Below are 23,940 nucleotides of genomic sequence, written 5' to 3'. Positions count from 1 at the left end.
ATTTTTGTGTGCAGGAAATAGGTACAAGATTTGTACTCAGGAATTCTAGCAATATCAACAGTGATGAACAAGTTTACCTTTTGACGACAAAAAATTTGGAGGACCAAGGTAGATTTGTGCTACATGATCCCGAAAAATTAGGTTGAACTTTTGGGAACAATTTATAGACATCTTATTTTGCCCAGATCTTAGTTGGTGGCTCCTTGGGACATCTATAGCTTGTTGTTTCTATCATTTTACCTCAATTACCCCTCATTTTTCTCTAATTTCACAATTGAATTCCAAATTCAACTAAGAAAGAGGATAACCAATATTAACCAATTGAATCCAATCAAAATATAAACCTCTTTCCTCACTTGTATTGAACCTAGATCTATTGGGCTCGACCCTCTTTCAATGTATGTTGTGTTAATGGGCCATTTAGTGAATTTACTTGGTGAAACCCTAATTCCCAATTTTCATACATTACATTTTGGTGAACCCGACTCCTTGCATGCTTATTTCTGATTTGTGGTCTCAAATTTGATTTGTAGGCATTTGAAGAATAAATTTTGCACTTATAGATCATAAAACCATAAATTTAATGGTTAATTTCATAAAAAAAACCTAATTTATTTGGCTAATTTGGCTTGTGGGTTGCATAATTTTTCACTTATATTTTCAAATCTGATTTTAGGCACTCATAATGGAACTCACTAAATCTGATTTGTTTTCTATTTCACATATGATTACATTGCTTTTTAATTATATTTATCATAATCATGCCTAGGATAATGGCTTCTTTCACTTTACATTACTTATTTTCATTCATAGTACTTTTGCATATTTCATCTTTAGGGTTTCAAAGATATTTTCTACTTGAAAATAATATCTCAAAGCTTTTATCCATGTTATATGTTGTTTCATGATGACATTTTTAAGAACATGGATTACATGTGTAGATCACATAAAGGATTTTGTAGACAATGACAATCCTACATATGGCATTGGAAAAGTTAACACTTGTACCTCTCCTAGGGTATCTAATTTGAATGAGGAAAGAGTCAATACTCCTATCAATGATTTCTCTAATGGAGAGAAGTCATTGAAGAGAAACATGACACCATCCTCTTCTCATAGGTGTACTCTAGTGCAAGGAGGGCAAGATCAAAATGTTGGTTTATCAATCTCTTTAGATCCTCCTTATTCTCTTAGAGCTTATCTTAACCATCAAAATATTTGTAGGGAAGATGGTGTTATGAATTTTATTCATGACCTATCTCCTCACATAAAATTAAGCAAATGTTAAGCCTTAGATGAGAATTACCTTCTTTCCCAACCTATCAAAGAGAATATGAAAAATGATGATAGAAAGGAGAAATTCCCTACAAAGGATATTCCTTCTTCATCTAATTCTCCCATTGATCCTTCCATGTATCCTTACACTAAATTTTTTAATGAAATTCATGATAATAGTCTTTCTTCTTCACAATTAAAAAGCTCTTATAGGAGTGGTTATAACATAATCTCAAAAAAAGGTTATAATGGACAAGGAATCAAAGTCCCTACAAAACCTCCTTCACGAGCTAGTACAAAAGGTTTAGGACATCCTCATCATTCACCTATGGATGATCTCCTTAAAATTCAAAGGTTTAAGGAGTATCTTGCAAGTGTTAGGATAACTGGTGGACAACTGAGAGGGGGGAGGGGTGAATCAGTTGTCAACAAATTATATTAATCAAACCACTTTATAACCTTTAACCGGAGCACATAAACATCGAATACCGGAATAGCGGAAATAGATATCGGTAAAAAATAAAACTTAAGAATGAAACAAAGAATTAACACAATACAACCATACCACATAACACCATGATTTGTACGTGGAAAACCCAGTAAAGGGAAAAACCACGATGGGAAACCTACCCACAGTTAGATGATACTTCTGCAGAAAGTATGTGATACAATAAGGGGCTTGCACATGCAAAAAGGCACACTTCCTAGAGTGTACTGCTCATTACAAAAGAATCTCACTGACTACATAGAGGTTATAACCACCTCAAGATAATTGGACAACAATATAGAAGAATGAACTTCTAGAGATAGCATCTACCATGCCTGATTATAGTCCCGGTTAAGATCAATACCGGAGGCCTTTGACCTCTTACTTAAACCCAATTTGATCACCTATGATTGACCAAATCTCCTCCGCATATGATATTACATTCCACGACCACGACACACATATACCCATTCCCATGATCTACAATGAGATCTTACACCAATTTATACAAACCCTAAGGCCTAAACCAATTAGGTCGGCCACCTAAAAGATATTACAATAAGATCATTACATACATCCATATTACAATGATATGCCATGTCGTCTCTAGATGAAAACAACAATAACCAATCCATAGAACATCCCGTTAATGTGTAGAGAACATGTTAACATGATACCGGTCCATAACCTAGATAGACACTGGACCTAATCTGGGTCCACCACGCCGAAGCGATGTCTCCAATCAGTTGAGGCACGATCAAGGATCACCTTCTGCATCTTGAATTCCATCTAGAAGCCGCACCAACACCACTTGCACATCCTGTCAAAGATTCTTAGTGAAAGCTCTACCAATAAAACCTTAAACCCTTACTGGTAACACTAGATCTTCTACTGGTAACCAACCAAAACAACTAGTATTGACATCAATGACAAAACATCAATGCAACACATAATCAATTCATCCATATTGCCAACAACAAGACATAGAAATTATTGTCCATATAAAGGTGATTCTTCCTCAAATAATCAATTTTTCTCATATCATCAAACCCACGATCATCATGCCAATGATTGTCTTAATTTTCAAAAGGGAATACAAGTACTTATTGATAATGGCTCTATCAAAATCAGAAGAAAAACCTCCTCCTTCTAGGGACCCTTTTCCTACATCTCAAGAGACAAGACATACTCCTATTGATGATCAAGAGAAATTGGCTACAAGAATCTTTTAGAGGTTAAAGTATGAAAAGGTTCATATTTTTTTTTCATTCATTGGACTTAATTACTTATACGGGGTACGCATTCTCGAAACTATACAAAACAAAGTCTTATACAAGATGTTCCCGAAAGCATGCATATATTTGTCTTATACGAGGTGCATATTCTTGAAACCATACAAAACAAAGCCTTATGCGAGATGTTCCCAAAACTAGACACTTTTTTTTTTCATTTCATGTGTTATATAGGTTATTGCATGCTCAAAAATAGACAAAACAAATTCTTATGCGAGATGCTTAACTCTTGAAACCAAACATCAACATATGCAGCAGGATGAGTGGAACTAGCAAAACATAGCTAGACTATTCCAACTCTCCTACCCAACATGGATCACCTAGCATGACACAACTTCCTAGCTTATGGAATCCATGTCCTCTCTATTTTATTTTTCCCATGATCTTACAGATTTTCTATTTGTGGATCATGGTTCATCCTTTGATGCATGCTCTTGCTCTTTATATGTGATCGCTTGTGTTCTTGTGATAGCATTCTGAGAAGGATATTAGTGGCTATGATATTTGGATTATCGAGGTCTCTTCAACTAGTTGAATTGGAGGCTTTTTGTGTTGTGTTCCTTTTGTCTTTGTTTTCCTTTTAGCCTTCATCTTGTTGTGTGTGTCCTTGCATGAGATTGTGTGAGTCAAGATCCTAAGATTGGGGGCTTGGTTCCTTGAAATTAGTGATGTCTTATCTCCTTGTGATCTCACTCCTAATTTCTCCTCTCTCTCATATATCTACTTTACCATGAGTATTTTCATAGGCTCATCCTCCCATTAAAGTGGGGGCTAAATGTAGCATCGTAAATTGTAACCGACTCAATTTACACCTCATGTTTGTGCTCCCATTTTACCATGTCCTATCCCTATCCCCTCTCTAGGTTTGATTTGACCCTATTCTCCAAATTTGATGTCATGAACACCATTTTGTGGGTCCCATAATGGGATTGCCTTCCCCCTTTCTCTTTTTTTTTCTCATGTTTGTAGAAGGACTAGGCCATGGGATGCCCTAATCCCTCTCAAACATGCCCCAATTTGAAATGGGCTAGGTTCTATATCTCCTCGATGGAATTTGATCCTTGGGGCTACACATGACCATTGGAGGTAGGCCTAATGGGTCATTTACCTAAGAAGACCTATATAAAGACATCATATCATTTCATTGTAGATCTAAGACTCCATCTATATTTTTCGTCCATCCATAAAGCATTCATCATCAAGCATTTTCAGAGATTCAAGGCTACATATTCATCATTTTTGCATTATGGATAAAATTTACATCAATCTTCATGCAAACATGTGTGTGTGATTAGGGTTTTTAATATCCATGTGTTTTTCATGCCATTACATTCAACATTTGTGATTACATTCAAAGACAATTGCATCATTATCAACAATTGTAGATCTCAGGTATATCTCCTTAACATTTATTTCAGTATTTGCATTATTTCATTCAAGGTTAATTCCTAAATTGGGGTTTGAATTAGGCAAACCCCTATCCACAACATCTCTCCCTTTATTTTTGTATGCAGGAAATAGGTGCAGGAGCTATACTAAGGAATTTAGACAATATCAACAATGACAAATAGGTTCAACTTTCGATGGTGGAAAATTCGAAGGACCAGGGCAGATCTATGCTAGTTGGTCTTGAAAAATTAGGTTGAACTTTTGGGAACAAGTTCTAAACATATTATTTTGCCCAGATTTCAATTGGTGGCTCCATGTGACATCTGTAGTTTGTTGTTTATGTCAATTTACCTCAATTATCCTCATTTTGTCCTAATTTCACAATTACATTCCAAATCCAATTAAGAAAGAGGATAACCAATATTAACCAGTTGAATCTAATCAAAATCCTAACCTCTTTCCTCACTTGAAATGAGCCTAGATCTATTGGGTTCAATCCTCTTTCAATGTATGTGGTGTTAATTGGGTTATTTAATGGATTTACTTAGTAAAACTCTAATTCCCAATTTCCATACATTACATGCACAAGTGTTCATACGGCCACTGGGATGATGCCCCATAACCTTTTGTATGGTGTTGATGCTATCATGCCTCTTGACTTGGAAATTTCCTCTCTATGAGTTTCCCTTAAAAGGGGTTAATTGATGATGATACCTACCATGCTCATTGTCTCAATCAACTTGAGTTGCTTGATGAGCATCAATTGAAGGCCCTTCAGCATCTTCAATCCTATCAAAAATATTTATCAAAGCAATACAATTAGAATGTCCTTTCTTGTACTTTTAAAGTAGGTGACCTCATTCTCTATGAGAATAAGAGAAATGTAAACATGCCACCTGATCGAAAAGGAAAATTTAGTCCTAATTGGTTAGGTCCTTACATTGTCACCTTTGTCTATGGTTCTAGTGCTTACAGTCTATCTGAGATGGATGGTATGTCGCTTAAGGAACCTGCGAGTGAAATGCACTTGTGTTGATATTATGCATATAAGTTCCTATGTGTCATATGCGTGATGCTTAGCTTACTAAGATCATCCTACTATGATATTTCTTCATCAACATGTTCATTTCTCTAGTGTGTTATGATGTATGCATATGTATGGTTAATTTCTTTAACTAGATTTTAAACATATGCATGTTATTCATTTTTGTGCATATAGCTACATCATTACATAACATTAAATTATCATGGTATTTAATCAAGCATGTGTGGAATATGTAAAAATTAAATCGTGATAGTGTCTCTAATCATACATCATATGAACATACATAACATGCGTGAAAGTAAAGATATACATCCATGAAGACACAAGTAGTGACCAAAACAAAATCTCATATGTATATATATGTATGTCTTAGTGTACATATATCACATCACTACAAAAACACATGATGTCTATATATGTGTATATGAAAGTATCAATATACGTGTCTCTCAAAATAATGCTATGCAAAAAGTGTAGCTATATCACAAAATTTCAGGCTTATGATCCCCCTGGTGCATGGGTCTCTGAGCCTGTAAGTGCTGGAGGATCTTGATCCCTACAAAATGGCCGACGGACTGAGGTGGAATGGGATTGAGCTATTGATGCACTTCGTGTGCGGATTCCTCTCATATCTGCTATCATCTCCCTCTAGTTCATCAACTCCTCCTTCAGGGTGCCCTCTTGTTGTCTTGTTGCTTACAAATCCTCCATTTACTAGCACACTTGAGGATGGTAAATGTCGCTAGCTGCGCCACTCTGTGTAGCATCGACTTGCCTTTAGAGGTCACTAACTTGGCTCTACAGGGTGTTGCATGCCCTCTCAACCCCGTCTGCCCATGTCATTGCATAGTCTCTCTCCTTGAGGATAGTTTGAAGCTCCACCGTGGCTTGGTCCCTATGCCCTACCACAATGCTCAATTGTGTGTCCCTCTACACAAGGTCCACTCTTATCTTCTCATAGGCTATCTTAAGTTGTGCTACGAGCTTGAACAACTGGACATGTCACCCGAATGACTGGGAAGGTCGATAGGAATCAAGAATGGGACCTTGGATTTGGACATTGGGGATGATATCAGAGAGAGCCTGATGGATGAAGTTGAGCCACTATGCAACACTGTCTGCAACCACTAAAGTGATCGCTGTCAACATCTATGTCATCATAAAATGTATCTCCTCTATATCAAATAACAAATCTATATCATGTATGATTCAAAAGTTGTACCTAGATCGCCCCTCTACCAATCTAGATCTGGAGGAGGTGCCCTACCGCTGGATGCCCTCAGATTCTTTATCGACCCATCAAACAGCCTCCTCGCCTATGATGGTTGTGGTGGTGGGCTTGTTGGTGGTGAAGGAGCCCTTGGAACTGATGGTGATGTGGTTGCTACAAGGTTGGCCTTGCATTGTTGTTGCCTCTACCTATCACCCTCTCCCTCTACCGACTCTTGTTTTTATTGCTCCTCCTCATCTCTTAAAGGTCCCACATTCTCCTTTGGTGTAACTACGGGGTAAATTGGGGCTGAACCCTCAACACTCCACCAACTAGTGAATCCCTCTATGACTTTGACTACATCTATATCTAGCCATGGAGGGATGTCATCATCGTCACTCTTGGGTGGGCTCTCTCTAACATCTCTTATAGGCCATGAGAGCTCTTGAGATAGGATTTCACTCATTGCTAACTTGATGAATGTAGGCATAGTTAGGTGCATGGTCTGCACCTGCCGAAACTATCGCATGCACCATCGCCAATAATATGGGACAATAATATGGTCATGTTTCTTGGTGAGGAATTGATCATGCTGCATCCAAGGTAACTACATGTGATCTATTGAGCACACTACTATGTCTCAATATGGCTACCAAACCACATCGTCGATCTTGAGGTGATCAAGGACTACTCTCTAAAACATTAGGTCTTTGGTTGTCCACTCGCCTTGATGTAGTGGATACACACGATCCTATGGCATTTCTACTGGTATTAGGCAGGGGAACTCGATAGGTAAAGTGCAGGTGGTGTGCTCAAAGAGCCACACTTGGACCAACATGCAAGCTATGATGCCATGGTACTTGTGGTGGATGCACATGCTCAGATCATGATATAAATGTGTGAGCATGTTGCGCTCCCACACAAACATCATACCCTTCTCCTCCATCTCTCTAATAAATGGGACAAGGCTTGTTCGAAGATGAAATCCCCATCCATCCATGGCCACCCGAAGTGCCACCATAGTGATCATGATGCATTAAATGAGTGGGATGGGAATTCGACCCTACTCGAGCACATGTAGGTAGATGTGGTCGATTGCATCTATGACCTGACCCGTGCACCACTCGTGTTTGTCATGAAGCTCCCATGCAGATAATACTACTAATGATACTCAACGGCCTCAAATGGGCAAGTGCAAAATATGGTACACATCTACCAAAGTAACTGTCATCTCCCCTATAGGGAGATGAAAAGACATGGTGTATGTATCCCATCTCTCGGTCAACACCAACAACATAGGTGCATGGAACCTGAACTCTGGCATTTGGTAGACCCAACAAATTCCCACATGTCATAGCCATCTCTTGTGCACTGCTGACAACTTGTTTGCGCGATCGCACAACATTCTTAACAAGTGTCCACTTGTATGCTTGAAAACCTCTGGGAGTACTTGCATCAGTTACAATTTCCATCAATCTCATAGTATACATCATCAATATGAAAGTTAAACTCTATTTTATCTTCTTCATTGGGTCCTCAAGACACTAGCATGACTGACATCCCTGGATGCCAACATGGTGTCCATCTCAGGATGAACGTGCAGATACATGATGCGTGCATCTTTTTAAAATAGCTATAAAATGCATGAAAATTCATGAAAGAGTGTGCAACAAGGCCTATCTCATCTAGATGGTCGCCCTCCTCTGCGGTGGTGTGCAACTCCTCAATCCTAGTCAGCCAACTATCTTATCCGTGAGACATTTTTCGTTGTGGCTCTATATAAATCTCAATGAATATCCTCATGCTCAATAGTGAAAATGACCCTTCTTGGGGCTCACTCCTTGAGTATATAGTCAAATTTTAGCCCAAAATTTGTAATTTTTTTTTTGTGGTGGTTCTAGATCATCCTCCTTCCCATTTTTCCCTGCCTCATTAGGGAAAAAACATGAGGGGACATATACTCATCTTTTATCATTTTTTCTTTTCCAACTTGTACTAACACTTCTTAAGCATTCTTCTCATTGAGATAATATCTTTCATTTTTCATGCTAATGTATTTTGATTTTTGTAGTATTTGAAATTTCATGTTGGATGTTGTAGTTTTTATTGAGTGACTAGAGGCATATTGGTTGACCTCTGCGACCTCTACATTATCCTTTTTCTCAAGGTAATTAATGCATTTAATGTGTTGCATGGAATTAATGAATATTTCTTTCTGAACCACTTTAGTGCACTTGATCTCTCGAGTTGATTAGTTAACTAAAGTGGGGGCAAAATATAGTGTCACAAATTGCACCTAGTGCATTTATTACACTTTTGGCATTGAGCCAGATGCATTTATGACAAAATTCATGATCAAAGATTATTTATGATTCTGACATCTTGAATCCTAAAGATAAAGTAGCACTAGCCACCCTTGAGCTAATTTTGGGATTAACTTGGCTTGACAACAATGTAGCATGCAAATGTCTCAAGAATATTCTAGATTTGAATAAGCATATTCCATATTAGACCTTTGCCGACGTGTGTCCCTTGGCGTGCACATTTGAAATGGTCGCTCTTGCCCATGTAGAGCAATAAAACTCTTTTGTCTTCCTCATTTTGAAAGAGGACTCACTCTTGCCTATCTCGCTCTCATGCTCTTAGCAAAGCTTTGTCAAAATATTTATTCGACATCGTAAGTGAGAGGTGTCTGGGCCACGTAACACTCTTCTTCTCTCTTATCTATTGTATCTTAATACTATCTCATTTATCAAATCTATGAATGTATCTATTATTTAGGTGCATTTAGTTCATTTATCATTTTATCTCTTATAATAGGGGTTTTCCTCCATTAAGAGGGGTTTGTTTTTATTACACTATCTATTTGTTGTTTTATCCAAATCTATCTATTTGCTATTTGTGGATGTGGAAACACCAAAGCAGGGGTTTGATTGAGGCAAGGCCCTATATAGCCCCAACATTTTTCCCTTGTCTAAGTGTGTGTAGGTGGCAAATAGATTCAAAGCATGGAGTTGAGTTTAGAGCAGATTTTGGTGACTCTCTATTTTTTGGTTGTATAGACGATAGCTCGACGCATCGGAGTTCGAAGCCAAGACTCTACCAGATTGATGGTAACATTTGTGTCCTATTGCTTTCATTCTTGACAATTAAAACATCTATATCATATACTTATGTCATCCAATGACTTTTATATGCATACTAATATAGTGTCATTTCTTTCATTATTATTGTATGTTCTTGGCTCACCAGAGCTCCAAGTTAGTGAGGTAGTGAAGGTTGGTTTGCTCCTTGAGATCTTGTCATCTTGAGAGTAGCAAATCCCCTCCTCTATAGTGGGGATGTCCATGCAACATGTGTCATCCTTCCTAACAAACTTATCCTTTTAGCCCCATGTTATTTATTATCTTTATTTTCTATTTTTACTATGAGAAAGTTAATTTTATTTATATATTTTTAGTAAATTTTATCAATTTCTTTTTCTTAAGCATTTTTAGTTAGCTATTTGTATTTTTCTATTTAAGATTGAACTTTAAAGAAAGGATAATAGATGCAATTTTAAGTAAGTTAGAAGTTGTTGATTCATAGTGTAATAGGTGAAAATAATGTAAAAAAAATTAGTTTCCTTTTGCTAGAGTCAATTTTCATCCATTATACAAACTACATATGCAATTAGCATACCTATCTTTAAAAAAAAAAACTATTTTAAATACATCAACATGTATCCTTCTCATATCATCTATTTTAAAACAAATTTCTCATTTATAAATTGAAATCATAATTTTTTTTTTAATAATACATAGTTTGACAAAATATACATCATAACAAGTTTCTTAGGATTGTGTGAGACCACATAGGGTCAACTATACATGCTACACATATACAAGACTATCATATTTAAATTATAAATATATAAAATTGAGTAACGTGTACTCAAGTCTATCTATTTTTATAAATAGATATAAACCAAACAAAACATTTATCACTAAAAGGTTGTCGCATAGTTATTAACAATTTTTGCTACCATTGTAGTCATCCAACCCATTCCAATTCAACGATGGATTGATCTTAGAGGCCTCATCACTAGACCTCGCCACCTCCATTGTGAAATCATCACCCTAGTTGATATGAAATTTAGCCTTACTTTGCAAACCCAAGTCCTCCTTTAGTATCTTTGCTCGAACTTGATCATTATATCTCATCTAGAATTTCAAGTAGCTTTGTAGAAAGGGAGTGTTCTCAATTTTGTTAAATGGCCACATTTGATCATGTTTGATTTCTTCATAGGTCCATCGTGCCTTTCCTAAGCAACTTAAAAAATTTACTTTTAGACATCTCCATTGTTAAGGTTACCAGATAGAAACATTGAAGAATACGAGTCCTTTTAAAGACTTGGTAAGTGTCCTCTAAAACCCTTTAAAATTTTCCTCATTCCTTACTATCCATATATTCCATAAAATCTCAAAAGAAAAACACAGCCAAAACAAATTATAGTCTTTATCCAATTCACTCATAGTACCAATAAGAATTTCCTTCCAATTAATGTCCCCTATATCCCCCCAATTACTTAAACCATCACAAAACATTTTCCAAATTTCCTTAGCATAAAAGCATTCAAGAAAAATATGTTTTATTGATTCAGGCTTCCTACATATGTTACAAATTTCAACATCAAAAGAATTAATTTTGTATGGTAATCTTTGCAATATGAATAACCACCGGAAGCAAATCTTTTTGGGCTCAAGAATGTTAGACCATAAAACTACAAAGATTTTCTGTCATTGTTTATCCTCTAAGTTTAGGTTCCAACAGTTATTAACAAATTCAATAATGAAGTTTGTACTAGAAAAAGATTTATAAACCATCTTAGTTTTGACATCTTACAGGTTTCCCTCATGATTTAGTAGGTCATTGAGTTTGATGGAGGTAAAGCATATTCATAGCTCAAAGAGGCCTGCGATTTTAGTTGCCCATTGTGGATAATGTCACTAAAGCATTTGATCTCTTTCTAAGACCAACTCTTAGCGGAGTACCCTTGTAGTAATGCAAGGGGCTTACCCTTATGCTCCAAGTTCCACCATATGGACCAATGAGCAAGAACTTGTATGTTCTTATTTCTAATGAATTGACAATTAATGATTTTGTCCTTGTAAATTCTCATGCTTTCCAAAGACTCTTACACATAGGACCCTGCAAGAATTATTGAAAAATTGAATAGATACTTTAAGAAAACTCAACAAACTTAAAATATATTTTCTGAAAGATTGATATGTTAATGATATTTTATGACTAAAATTAACATCTAATTTAAATATCTTAAATACATCTATTTAAAAGATTATGAAGCATCAAAATTGTTTTATTTAATATATAAATAATTTTTAAATTTTATAACTATTAAATTCTTGCTGCCACTGTTCAGCATGATAAATACAACCCTATAACATGAAAATTATTCCTAATCACAAGGTCTGTTAAACAAAGAGTTCCAGCGTGGGCATTTCTCATCTTCCCTTCAAATTTTCTTTGGGCATAGGAGGATGATTAGGTACTTCGAACTCTTAATTAACGAGTTAAGATTTAGTACAGCATTAATAGTGTTGTTATAATGACAAATGTCACAGAGCTGTCACCGTACAACTCTAAAATTTCCAAGCCAAAATAGCTGGAAAGCTATCCATGCAAGTAGACAGCTTTGCTTAAAACCAGCATATCAATAGGTAATGAAGTGTTTTCCAAGTACATATATAAAATTCAAATGGTTGTTTGTCTGTTGCTTCAGAAAGCTGAGTAGCTCACACCCACATGATGTTACCGTATTCCAAAGGTTATTGGGTCCCATGAAGACCTAATGAAGCACTCTTAACCATTGAGATTAGTAAGCCATCATGATTAAGCTCTAACCTAAATTCAAATGTCAATAATCCACCACCCAATTGTCTGCCATCGAGTTCTGTGCATGTCTGCTATTTCAAATAGAATATGAATCCGTGAGCAATCAGCATTGTCGTCTTTCACCACAACAGTCGCAAAACTTCAAGCTCATTTTCATAAGAGAATGCTCAGATACAGCCTTCCTCTATTAAAATCCAATTTAAAATTGTAACATGCATGCTTGAATCCCCAGTTATTCTGCCACACGTATCTCACCTGTATGCTAATGCTTGCACTGTACTCTATTTTTCATCATATTGCATGAATAAACTATTGCAGCTTTCCCTGAATTATTATTATTACATTATGCAACAATATTATTTTTTTCAAAAAAATCCCCATTTCTTGAGTGTAAACTTTCCCAAAGCGCTCATTCGTACTCTTGGGTTCTTCCCTTTTCCAGCCTGTCTTCCTAACGGCTAACAATTAAAATTATTGCATCCCACGTCCTGCCCGTCATCCCAGATTTTGAGGACTTTTGCAGGATTTCCTTGAAAAAATATTTAACTTCCAGAGCAACAGCCCATGTAGATTGTGATTGAAATATACAAATAAAGTTTGAATTAGACCAAAAAGACATGAGCTTGATTTGGATAGTCCAATTTAGAAGGGCAAAAGGATGTGCCCGTTTTGGCATTAAGATAGAAACAGGACAATGCCAGGGAAACCCCATAGGCCGAATGGTTTTCTTTGGTTTTAGAAGCATGTGATATCGATAAGATTTCAGTCTGTTAATTATATAGGTAGTTTTGTTTAAGAAGATTAAACATGGGATCCGGTAGTAGCAGAAACGCAATGGCGTCATCTCAAGCAGAAGAGGCAAATGCGCCAAGAAGAACAAAGGGGCGCCACAGGTTACATTCTGGGTGTTTTCGACCTCCTCCGAATTCTCCTGATAGCCCATTGGTGTGTATTCTGTGCTGTTATCCCTGAGAGGTGTCTTTTCTTTATCTTCAGAGATGCTTTTGTAACATGCTTTCAATATCCTCTTTGTTCACCCTGCAAGAATACAAGTTAAATTGAGTGTCTGCACCTCCTGAGCAAATTTAAATGACTGAAGCAGAGGTAGGGGTGAGAAGTTCAGTTAACAATCTTAGAAGGAAAAAAGGGAACCCAAAATAAGCCCTTTATTCAATCAGTGATCCCGGCCCTTGTTTGTTATAGGCCTATAGCTAGGGGAAAACCTCTGTCAATATTGATCCCATATAGTTATGTGATCTCAATTGTAATCTAATAAGTATTAAGCCAATCCTGCTTCCTTATTTATCCGGAACTATGATTCGAGTCATCTGCACACTTCTAGCTCCACTGCAGTAGCCTTTAGTAGCTAAGAGTTTATTCTAGAGCGCCTATTAGAGACACATCTTTAATGGAATTCGCTTTTTGAGGTCCCTTTTGTCTAACTTAAATAATTGACTGGAAAATGCAGTTCTTCCGCAGTTTTTATTTGATCTTAAAATACATTGCATGGTGGTGATGATATGGGATTCTTTTTATGGTTGATATAGACAAATTGTGAATAGTTTTAGGCATAGGTGATATTGCATTTTGATACTTCTATCACGTTCAGGGTAAAAAGCCATTTGATATCCCAGTTAAATCTGTTGTTGATTAGGTCGCTGCTTATTTTGATTAATTGGGCCTTTATTTTGGCATCTTTATACAAAGATCTAGTAAACGTGTTTCCAAATAATCTCCCTCCATCGTTTCTATCAGGAATGGCTCTTAAATTCTTTAAATTCTTGCTAGAGTTGTTTTTTCTTGTAGATAGTACACACTAAAAACAAATCTATATGGATTGACCAGTTTTCCACCAATGGGTAACCCAAGATTCCATAATGAAATGGAAGTTGTCCAAGGCTATACTACTAATTTATTAAACATGCGAGATAGAGGTTTCCGTTAAGCGGCCCAACAAACTTGCAGACATCAAATCTGATGTAGTGCTGCATTCTTTTCTATAAAAAATGGCAATTCACGATAAAACAATCATTATAGTAGGTAAGAGAAATGCTGCTTTTCATTCACTTGTCTTATTATAATTGCAGATTAAATGTTTCATAGTTTTGTTACAAAAACATGCAAAAACTATATGTATACTGAAAATAGAAATTCACCCGTAACTTTACCTGGACCAGAAAACAAAAACCTTTGGAGTTCCTATCTTTTGATAAGCGATTTTAAGTTGGAAATTGTGAATTTCAGCATCCAACTTGCCTGCTGAGCAGTAATGGAAAAAGGAAGCAAGTAACAAATTCAATGATACCCATTGCGCTCTGGTTTTTGGCGTATATACAAGGAAAAGAGAATAAAACTTCACCTAAATGCTCTGATATCACAGATTTTGAATTCATAACTAATTCATGATTTAATGTATACACTTTCTTAGTGATAACCTTCTGGCTAAGCTGAAGCAACTATGCAGAAGCAAATATATCAGTTGAGGATGGTCATAGTGCATGTATCTAAGACACAGGTAAAGAACAATAGCTAGACGTGGATGAACAGAATCTTTATGTTTGTGTTTTTTTCATAGTTTTTCAACTTTTCCCTATACTAAGGAATATGCTTGAGTAATATTTACAACTTACGTATGATGCCAATTTGTAAGCAGCAAGTGATGAATCTGTAAGGAGATTACACATTTCAGAAAGGTGTGGCTATTTTGATAACTTTGGCAGGCAATACAGATAACCAACAGCAGTCAATATGACTGGCAAAGCACAAGCACGTAACAATATTACAGAAAATACACAAGGCATCTTCAGACTACCTTCTAAAAATGAAAAGGAACACATGCGTGACATAGTACACATGGTACATGAGATATAGGTGTGACTACCAGCTGGCCAAGACAAATGTCAGGGATGTTAGGCAGATCAACGGAAGGAGGAGAAGAGGAGATGGAGGCAATGACTATTTACTATCAAAGGCCAGGTTCAAACTTTCTTGGGTAAAGTAGTCGGTCGTACAACCCAATGTGAGGCGTGTAGATTATAAAATATTGGCTTACTGAGACAATCAATTGTTCAGGTCTGGATGGAGTCTCTAACTTGACTTCAAAGCCAATCAACGTGGTAGTTAACTTCATCCAAACCACTGAAAGGTTTTGAGGAGTTTACTGTGTTTTTTTGTCCTGTTGATCTTAATGCAACACAGTGCCTCACAGATCTAGAAGAATCTATAGCACTAATTTTGAATATCTTCGGCTTGATTAGCAAAGCTGCAGGATACCGTGATAGAAAGTCAATTTTCTTACCATTTATTTCCTGCCAATGAAGATTATAGTGTCAACAACAGATTTTTATTGAGGGACAAAAATTGACAATACTTAGGTGTGACTCCTATTACTAACAAATGAACGTTTGGCTATGGTGGCTGCAGGGGCCATTTTGTGTAGGTTGGGATTTTAGACTAAAGCAATATAGTTATAGCAGAACAAAGTAAAGTTTAATAAACTTATTAGAATTCTTGAGGAGAAACCTTTGGATACTCTTCATATCCACAAAATTTTTATCAGCTCAACTGTTGAAAGTCTAATATAATGCTTCTCAAACCAGGTAAAATCCAACAATAATTTTATGACTTGCATGCAACCCCAGATCAACCCAGTTTTAGAAGCTTTTGAAACAGGAGGTGTCAACACAGAAGAGAATGCACTCAATCCTAAGGATAGTCTGGAATATATATTTATCTGATTAAAAGGCTTTGGACATCATTGGACTTATACGGAGTCTGAAAGTTGTAAAATAATTTCGTATCAACTCTATTCTATGATTTAGGAATATTCTGATTAGCAAGTTGTCTGTTTCAGTATGTTGGTCCTTTTAAATTTAATGATACCTGTAATCTGGCGTGCAGAATGCAGTTAGGTTCTCAACTCCTTTGACCTTTCTGATTTTTTTTTCACTTTTTATATATATTCTCTCCATGCCAACTGTTCAATCTAATGAGAACAATTCTATTTTAATATTTATTTTTGACATTTGTAAATAATTGTGAGACCTGGTCATTTGGCAAACTTGTCCACTTGAAATTAAAACTACATGTCCATCATTGTTGTTCTTTGTCAAGTATCTGGAGATAGGAGGATCTATTTTCAATAGAAAATTTTGGATTACTTATTATGATTTGAACTGTTTCAGAATTCTGCATCTCATGAGGAAGCAATTCGCTGGCCTATAGATGCCAGAAGAGATGCCAATCCAGAGAACTATCTTAGGGGAAAGATTAAATGCCTACCTGACTCTTCTGTAAAATGCAACCCAAGAAGCAAAAAGAGGCTTATTCGTTCAGTTTCTCACTCAAGTGGGAGCTCCAGACAATTTTGCAATTCTCAGGTGTCAGCACCTTCAAACAGTTTTGCAAGTAGAAGTACAGGTAGAGGGGAAGGTAACTCTGCTAGTAACCGCTGTCCAAATGGTTCTAACTGCAATAAACATCCTTCTGATATCAGGTTAAACAGGGCCACAAGTTTAGGGTCATCAAAATCATATTCTTTATTTGCAAGACGACCCAGGAATCAGCCTTCAAGCATTGGGCAGAACACAGGAACTGATGACAGTCATTTAATAAATGGTACAGATCTACACAGAGGACAGGGTAGCAGATCACATAATCCATGTGGAAGTAGATCTAGGCAACAAAGTGTTGGTTCAATGCAAGTAAGATTACAAGAATATGAAGATCATCCTTCAGATATGCTAGAAAGGGAAGATGTATTTCCAGAATCTTCTAGTGTTCAAGGTGCTAGCAATAGAGGTCCGCAATGGAACACAACTTTCAACAACAATCATGCATCAGTCTCTGATCAAAATGCATTTTCTGCAACTCGTCGTTCAACTTTGGTGGAATCAATAGATGCAAGACACTTTCACAGAAGAGGGACACCTGACCATTATGAAAGTAATATAAATTTCAGAAGAACACGCAGTGTTGGACGACTCCGTGACAGAGTGCTTAGGAGGACGGCATCAACTGAAGACTCATTGAGCAGTGGAGATGCAGTTGACAGGGAAACAAGAGTACACAATGGGAGAAGGTTTTGGGAAGCTTTAAGTAGAGCTTCCTCTAGTAGGTATACTGGAACACCACCAACTGTTGTAAACGATCAGTTCCTTCACACTCTTAGATCTATGAGTGCTGGTCGGAGGCACTGGGATGAGAGGATCCAAATGAATGATGACACCTCTAGTTATAACAACAGAATACAGGAAAGTAGAGGGTTGAACCATGATGAACGGAGGCAGCGGGCAAGATCTCAGGTTTGTTGTACTATTCAGTTGGTTTTTCGTGCTGTAAGTGTATAATGCCGGGAGTCATATTCTCACTATGTTTTTCTCAATTTCAGGTCCGTGCTTTGCAACGTTTAAGTAGTGGTTTTGAGAATTTAGCAGGCCATGAGAGATCATGTAATTTACCTGGCCACAATCAAAGGGCACATTGCTCATGCCAAGATGTTGGAGTGCCACAAGATTCAAATACCAGTTCAAGCATCTCAAGGATTATCATGTTGGCAGAAGCTTTGTTTGAGGTTTGTCACTTGTCATTTTCAATCCAAAACATACATTGAAGTCTGTTATTCTCTATAATTTGTACACTAGTAACAAATGAATTGTTTGACTCAGGTTCTTGATGAAATTCATCACCAGTCTATGGCTTTGTCCTCACGATCATCGGTTTCTTCACTTGGATCTTTCCCTGCTCCTGATGATGTTGTTGAGTCCATCCCAATACGGTTGTACAGCCAAAAGGGAAAAAACGTTAATGAGGATGCTGCACAGTAAGTTCACATGGTGTGCCCTTAGGGCTTTGGTTGACTAGGTAGTTTGAAGGGCATGATGTTTAATGCAAAAGAAATATAATATTCCTTTTCCAAATTAGGATACTATGCCATTTTTAAGTTTTGGTTGCAGAACCTGGAAAGCAGCCTACTATATAAACATCTTAGAATGGAAGTTTGGATCTATTTTCATTGGTTAGTTTGTCAATAAAAATATTGAACACTTTGAAAGGTGCTTATTGCCAATACTTTAAACAGAGAAAATCTTGTATTTGTTTCCATTTATATTCTTTAAATATCTAGGAATTTCCTCAATACAGTTTACATTTACTTTGTTATTATCTTTGAAATTCTGCAAACCATACTACCTAGCATCAAGACATCTCTTGAGAATGAATCAAGTGTATTTTCATTTGGAGCCTTCAAACTTGGATAGGTAGTATCTTACATGTTGATTTGATATTTGGTATTGATATGATTCACTTCAATTCTTTTCTTTTGTTTGCTTCTTCTTGTAAGTGCTTGTAGCATCTAAGGGGATGATTTACCTGTTTCTAGGAAACCCCTTTTCCTTCTTGCTTGTTAAGTCCAATGATTTCCTCACGCTTTCATTCATAGTGGAGAGTTCTCACCATAGTTATTTTTTATCAGGTGCTATATATGTCTTGTGGAATATGAAGAAGGAGAGCATGTGAGAGTTTTACCATGCCATCATGAATTTCATCAACTTTGTGTTGACAAATGGCTGAGAGAGGTTCATAGGTATGCTTAAATATTTATTTATAATGACTTTAACAATACTATTGCCAAGTTTTGGTTCCAATCTAATGTTTGATGTATTTTTTTGTAGCATGTGGATTTTACTTGTTGTCTTGTTTTTGACAATTTTAATCATCTGAAGCAATTAATATTGTGGAGAATGCAGTAAATCTGATTTGGCAGCATCTTATTTTTGTGCTATTTAATTATTTCTATCTAAATCAGTAAACTGTCATCTATGTTGCCATTTTTTTATTATGTCAAAGAGAAAACATATATTAAAATTCAGAAATAAAATTTTACATAACAAGGATTTCCAAATAGACTAAATAGTCGCTGCCATAATCAAATATAACAAAAAGAAAAGCCCAGCTGTGTTTTGAATACTCACCAGTAAAACAATGGCCTAGAGTAAAGTAAGACTGCTCAAAAATAGAACACAAGATTATCCAACCAGCATTATGGCAGGGTGTCACATGATATCAGGATCTTCATTTGCTATAATAAATCTCTGAAATACCAGCAAGAAGATGAGCTCCTAACCAGTATATTGATATTGAAAAACTAATTTACCATCCCTACCAACATAAGCTCAACCAAAGAAGAGGTAGGACAGTCATTTTAATTAACTGATGAAGTTAAGCAGCATTAATAAGGGGGCAGAGAATTCAATTCAGACACATTCTACCCAACTTTGCAAGGCAGTCTGCCACCATGTTCCGCTCCCTAGGAATATGAACTAAGGAGATAAAGTTGAACTTAAGAGTAAGCCTTTTAATTTCCTCAGCAAGAATTGAAAGGCATTAAGAGGTATCATGGGCCTCATCTTTATGTAGACTGTAGAGTGACCATGATTAAAGAATTTGTTACATAGATAATCCTCTTAAAGACTAAAAACTCAGTTGCTCTTTGAAGAGCAAATAGGTTGGCTCTAACTTCAATAGCATTGATGGTTTTAACTTCCATAACCATAGAGAATATTAAACATAAGAACCATCTTCAGCCCGAGCAAAATTTCCAAGGCCGGCATTATAGGTTGCCTCTAGATGTACCATCTGTGCTTATTTTAATACATCCTGCAAAAGGAGCAGTCCATTTGCCACATCTATTCACTTTTTTGAACCCCAAGGAGTTGGGGAAGAAAGGTGAGAAAAATGGCTATGGGGATGCAGACAAACAAGATCAGAAATTTGTTGATCAAAGGGAAATGGAGAATCAGTATCTTTGCACCTGGTAAAAATGGTTTCTTTCAATGGATCTAAGACCTTCTGCCAAATTTGAGAACTTAGGTCTTGATGTCCCTGGAAGATACTTTGGTCTTATTCCAGCCACGTCTGCCAAAGGATGAGGACTGGGTCAGGTTCCTAGGCTACTTTGAGAATAGGAACATTGGAGAGAGGATGAGCCACGCTATCCCAGAAGTCAAGCAAAGAGGAAACTTAAAGAGTAAGCTGACCGAATCTATCACTATAGAAATCAAACACAGTTAACAAAGGGACATTGAAAAAAGAGATGAGCTGCAAATTACTCCTCTTTGTTGCATAAAACATATCTGGAAGGGCCTTGAAACCCTCACTTCTTAATATTATCCCAAATGAGGCATTTGTTATGACAGAACAACCGATAAAGCATTACAATTAGGCCAGTTAAACCAGTTCCACACCTTGTTTCTGTAGGGGGTAGTCAATCTCAGCATTGTTCCTAATGAGGGAGTTGTATCCCATAGCCATAGTGTAAATCCCTTTTCAATTACGGCCCCAAGTCAATACATCCTCATTTTCTAGGGAGCAACACGTTCTAGCAGATAGAATAGAAAAAAGAATGTATCTATCCTTATGAGTTTTGCCTTCAGGCAAGTAGCTTGAATATTTACAAGTGTCAGCTTGAGTTCTACCATCCCTAGGAGTGGTTTTAAATTAGCAACACTGAGCCGACCAACAGCCTTAAAAACCTGACTCAAAGGTTGGAGATCAGGGAATGAAGAAAGAAGCAAAGTAAACATCTTCCCAGAAAAGAGCCTGCTTCCCACTTTTAATAATCCAAAAGAGTGCTGCCTTGATGAAAGAAGCTTCCTCTTTAATGGGATGCCCAATAGCTAAATCTTTACTTCTTAAACTCATTCGTGGGATGTATGAATCAGACACTTCTCCAAGATATTTGTAGTAATGATTTTTTCCCCAAAGCTGGTTAGGGTTCTTAAACTATCTCTGAAAGAGCTTAGCTGCCAATGCTTAGCTGTTGAGGGCTGCTTGCCTGCATCCTAATTCTCTACTTCTCTTCCGTTTACAAACTTGGCCCTAGTTGACCAAGCTCCATTTAGCATTTTCTAGAGAACCAGCCCATAAAAAATTCCTGGAAGAAGAATCCAACTCCTTTAGGATGAACTTGGGAATAGTTAAAACGAGAAAGTTGTAGATGGATGGGTAAAGATTGAAGTACAAATTTCAAAAGAGCCAAGCAACCTCCTAGACATGACTAACGGAGGGTCTGATTCTCATTTCAAATTATTAATGATCTTCCACCATTGATCATTTTTGGGATTAGAGACAAACAAATGGATACCATGGTAATCAAGAGGAAGTTGGCCGACTTTGAATAGGATAGAAGCAATTCTTTGCTAATTGTTAAAGGGAATAATAGAAAGGATAATGTTAGATTTATCTTCATAATCTGCTGGCCAGAAGCAGCCAATTGAATATCTAGAGCTTTTTGAAGGTTGACAAATTCTTGGATTTAAGCAACTGCAAGCAAAGCAGTACCATCCATAAATTGGAAGTGCATTTGAGGGTCTGAATCATTAGTAACATCTCATCCACAGAGACATCCAATATTTCTCCGTTTGTTCAACAATATACTTAACCACACAACCATAATGATGAACATATAAGGAGATTGAGGATCTCATTGGTACAACCCTCTAGAGCTACATAACATAAGGAAAGGAGTTCCATTAATCAGAATGCAGCTCATCACTCAATCAATCTGGAACTTAAGCTAATTCCAAAAAGGTATATAGACTTTTCTTGAGAAAAGACCATTTGATTTTATTATAAGCTTTAGACATATCGAGCTTAATGAACATACCTGTATCCTTGGAGTTAGACGCAGAGTGGATAACCTCATTGGCAACAAATATCGTCAACAATCTCATAGCCTTGGACAAAGCCTCCTTGCTCAAGAGAGGAGGATCCAAAATACTTCTCAACCTATCAACTATGATCTTAGTGATTTATGAATCCATTAAAAATAATAAAAATACTCCCATATATCTAGGAATAGATCAAAACCTTGAAGTCAGTAACACCATACAATGCTCTTTGTGGTAGAAAGCACTTTGCACTATTTCTCATATGAGTTCCCAAACACATAATATTCTTCCTATATCCTCTCTTGCTTAAGCTCCACGACATAAACACTCAACTACCTACCACTATTACATCTCCACACATGTGGGATAATTACTTCTATTTTAATAAGTTAGCATGATGACTTATAGAGCATACTCACCTCAAGCCTTTATATAACATTATGTAGTACAATGTATATCACACCCCTAGGTACATGACAAATGATCAGTAATTTTGCACATGTCTCTATAGGACAAAAGAGGTCAAGAGAATCGACAATGTCCTTGTTGGTTATCAAAGCTAGAAAGGTGTTGTTAAGATCTTTGAGAATCAATTTGTTGGATTTAGATTCCTTGACAATGGGAAAAAGGTCCAACTTCAACAAATTCACAACTCTTGGAAAAATTCAAAAGAAAATCTGCTAAAGCAAGGAGTTTTCCCTTTTTACATATGGAAGACCACCTTCTCAAGCTCCTCCAAACAAATAGGGTGCATAAGTTTATCATTCATTTGTGAGGTAAGCAAGGGAGGAATATGTTCAAGAACAACCTCATCTTTCCCCTCCATTGAAGGATCATTCTCTTGGAAAAGAGGAGAAATGTCCAGCTCCCAAGCTAATCCCAGTAAAGGAAGAGAGCTGATTTCCTTGGGACAATTTTAGCAAGAAGACTAAGTAACTTATTCTTCAAGATTTGATTGAATTATGAAAAAAAAAAATTCCTATCCTCTTCTTGAAGCTAATCTATCTTTGAGTTTTTCTTCAAATAGATCTGTTCCTACAAATACCATTCACTGAGTTCCTTAGACAAGAGGATGTTTCCAAGTTGAGGAGCTCCATACCTTCCTCCTTAATTTTAAAGGTGATTTCATTTTAGGCGCTATTGCACTCGTTTCCTTTCCACAATGATGTTGCCAAAGTGAAACATATTCTATTGTTAAAGCACAAGTTTCATAATTTTCAGTCTTGTAAAGAAAGAGTACAATGTAGTAGTGCCGAAGGAAGGCTTGTCTTCTTCCCACTAAGCAAGAATAAGATCCTAAAGCATTTTGATGCAATCATGGATGGAGATTCTGGAGAAAGAACTATCCAACTGTGCAATTGAAAGTTAACAAAGTAGAATTGTCATCGAACAGAAAACAACTTCTCATTGATTTGATATATTAAAATGATTACAATATGTAGATTACGGACCGACTCACAAGTTGTCACAGGCTTATAACAAGCTTACATGATTAGAAAATTTAAATATAAAACTCAAAATTCAAAATTCCCAAATTGGCCAACTGAATAACTATCTAACCCACTAAGAGATAAGAAATCAAACTCCAAACCTCTCCAAAACCTTTACCTGCCTCTCAATGAATGTAAGAGATGTTTATATATATTAGCTCCAAGCATTGGGAATGATCTACTTTAGTC

At 36.5% G+C, this 23,940-nt stretch overlaps 1 protein-coding gene across 2 annotated transcripts in view; it reads left to right on the top strand.

The window, feature by feature from the left end:
- Positions 1 to 12,878: 12,878 nt before the first annotated feature.
- Positions 12,879 to 23,940, top strand: part of LOC131052183 (uncharacterized) — a 41,814-nt gene continuing 30,752 nt past the window's right edge. Inside the window, exons 1-5 of one of the 2 annotated variants that reach the window (XM_057986800.2) lie at positions 12,879 to 13,538; positions 16,778 to 17,896; positions 17,983 to 18,165; positions 18,260 to 18,414; positions 19,066 to 19,176. In XM_057986800.2, coding sequence (XP_057842783.2) covers positions 13,401 to 13,538; positions 16,778 to 17,896; positions 17,983 to 18,165; positions 18,260 to 18,414; positions 19,066 to 19,176 — 1,706 coding nt within the window. In that variant the 5' untranslated portion in view covers positions 12,879 to 13,400. Of the gene's footprint in view, positions 13,539 to 15,014; positions 15,109 to 16,777; positions 17,897 to 17,982; positions 18,166 to 18,259; positions 18,415 to 19,065; positions 19,177 to 23,940 lie in introns of those variants that run through there. The other variant, XM_057986801.2, reaches the window with a different exon arrangement.

Source organism: Cryptomeria japonica, chromosome 2 (assembly GCF_030272615.1).
Source record: "Cryptomeria japonica chromosome 2, Sugi_1.0, whole genome shotgun sequence".
NCBI classification, from domain to species: Eukaryota; Viridiplantae; Streptophyta; class Pinopsida; order Cupressales; family Cupressaceae; genus Cryptomeria; species Cryptomeria japonica.
Note: the sequence above shows the minus strand (reverse complement) of the source record. Positions and strands in the feature narration are given on the sequence as shown.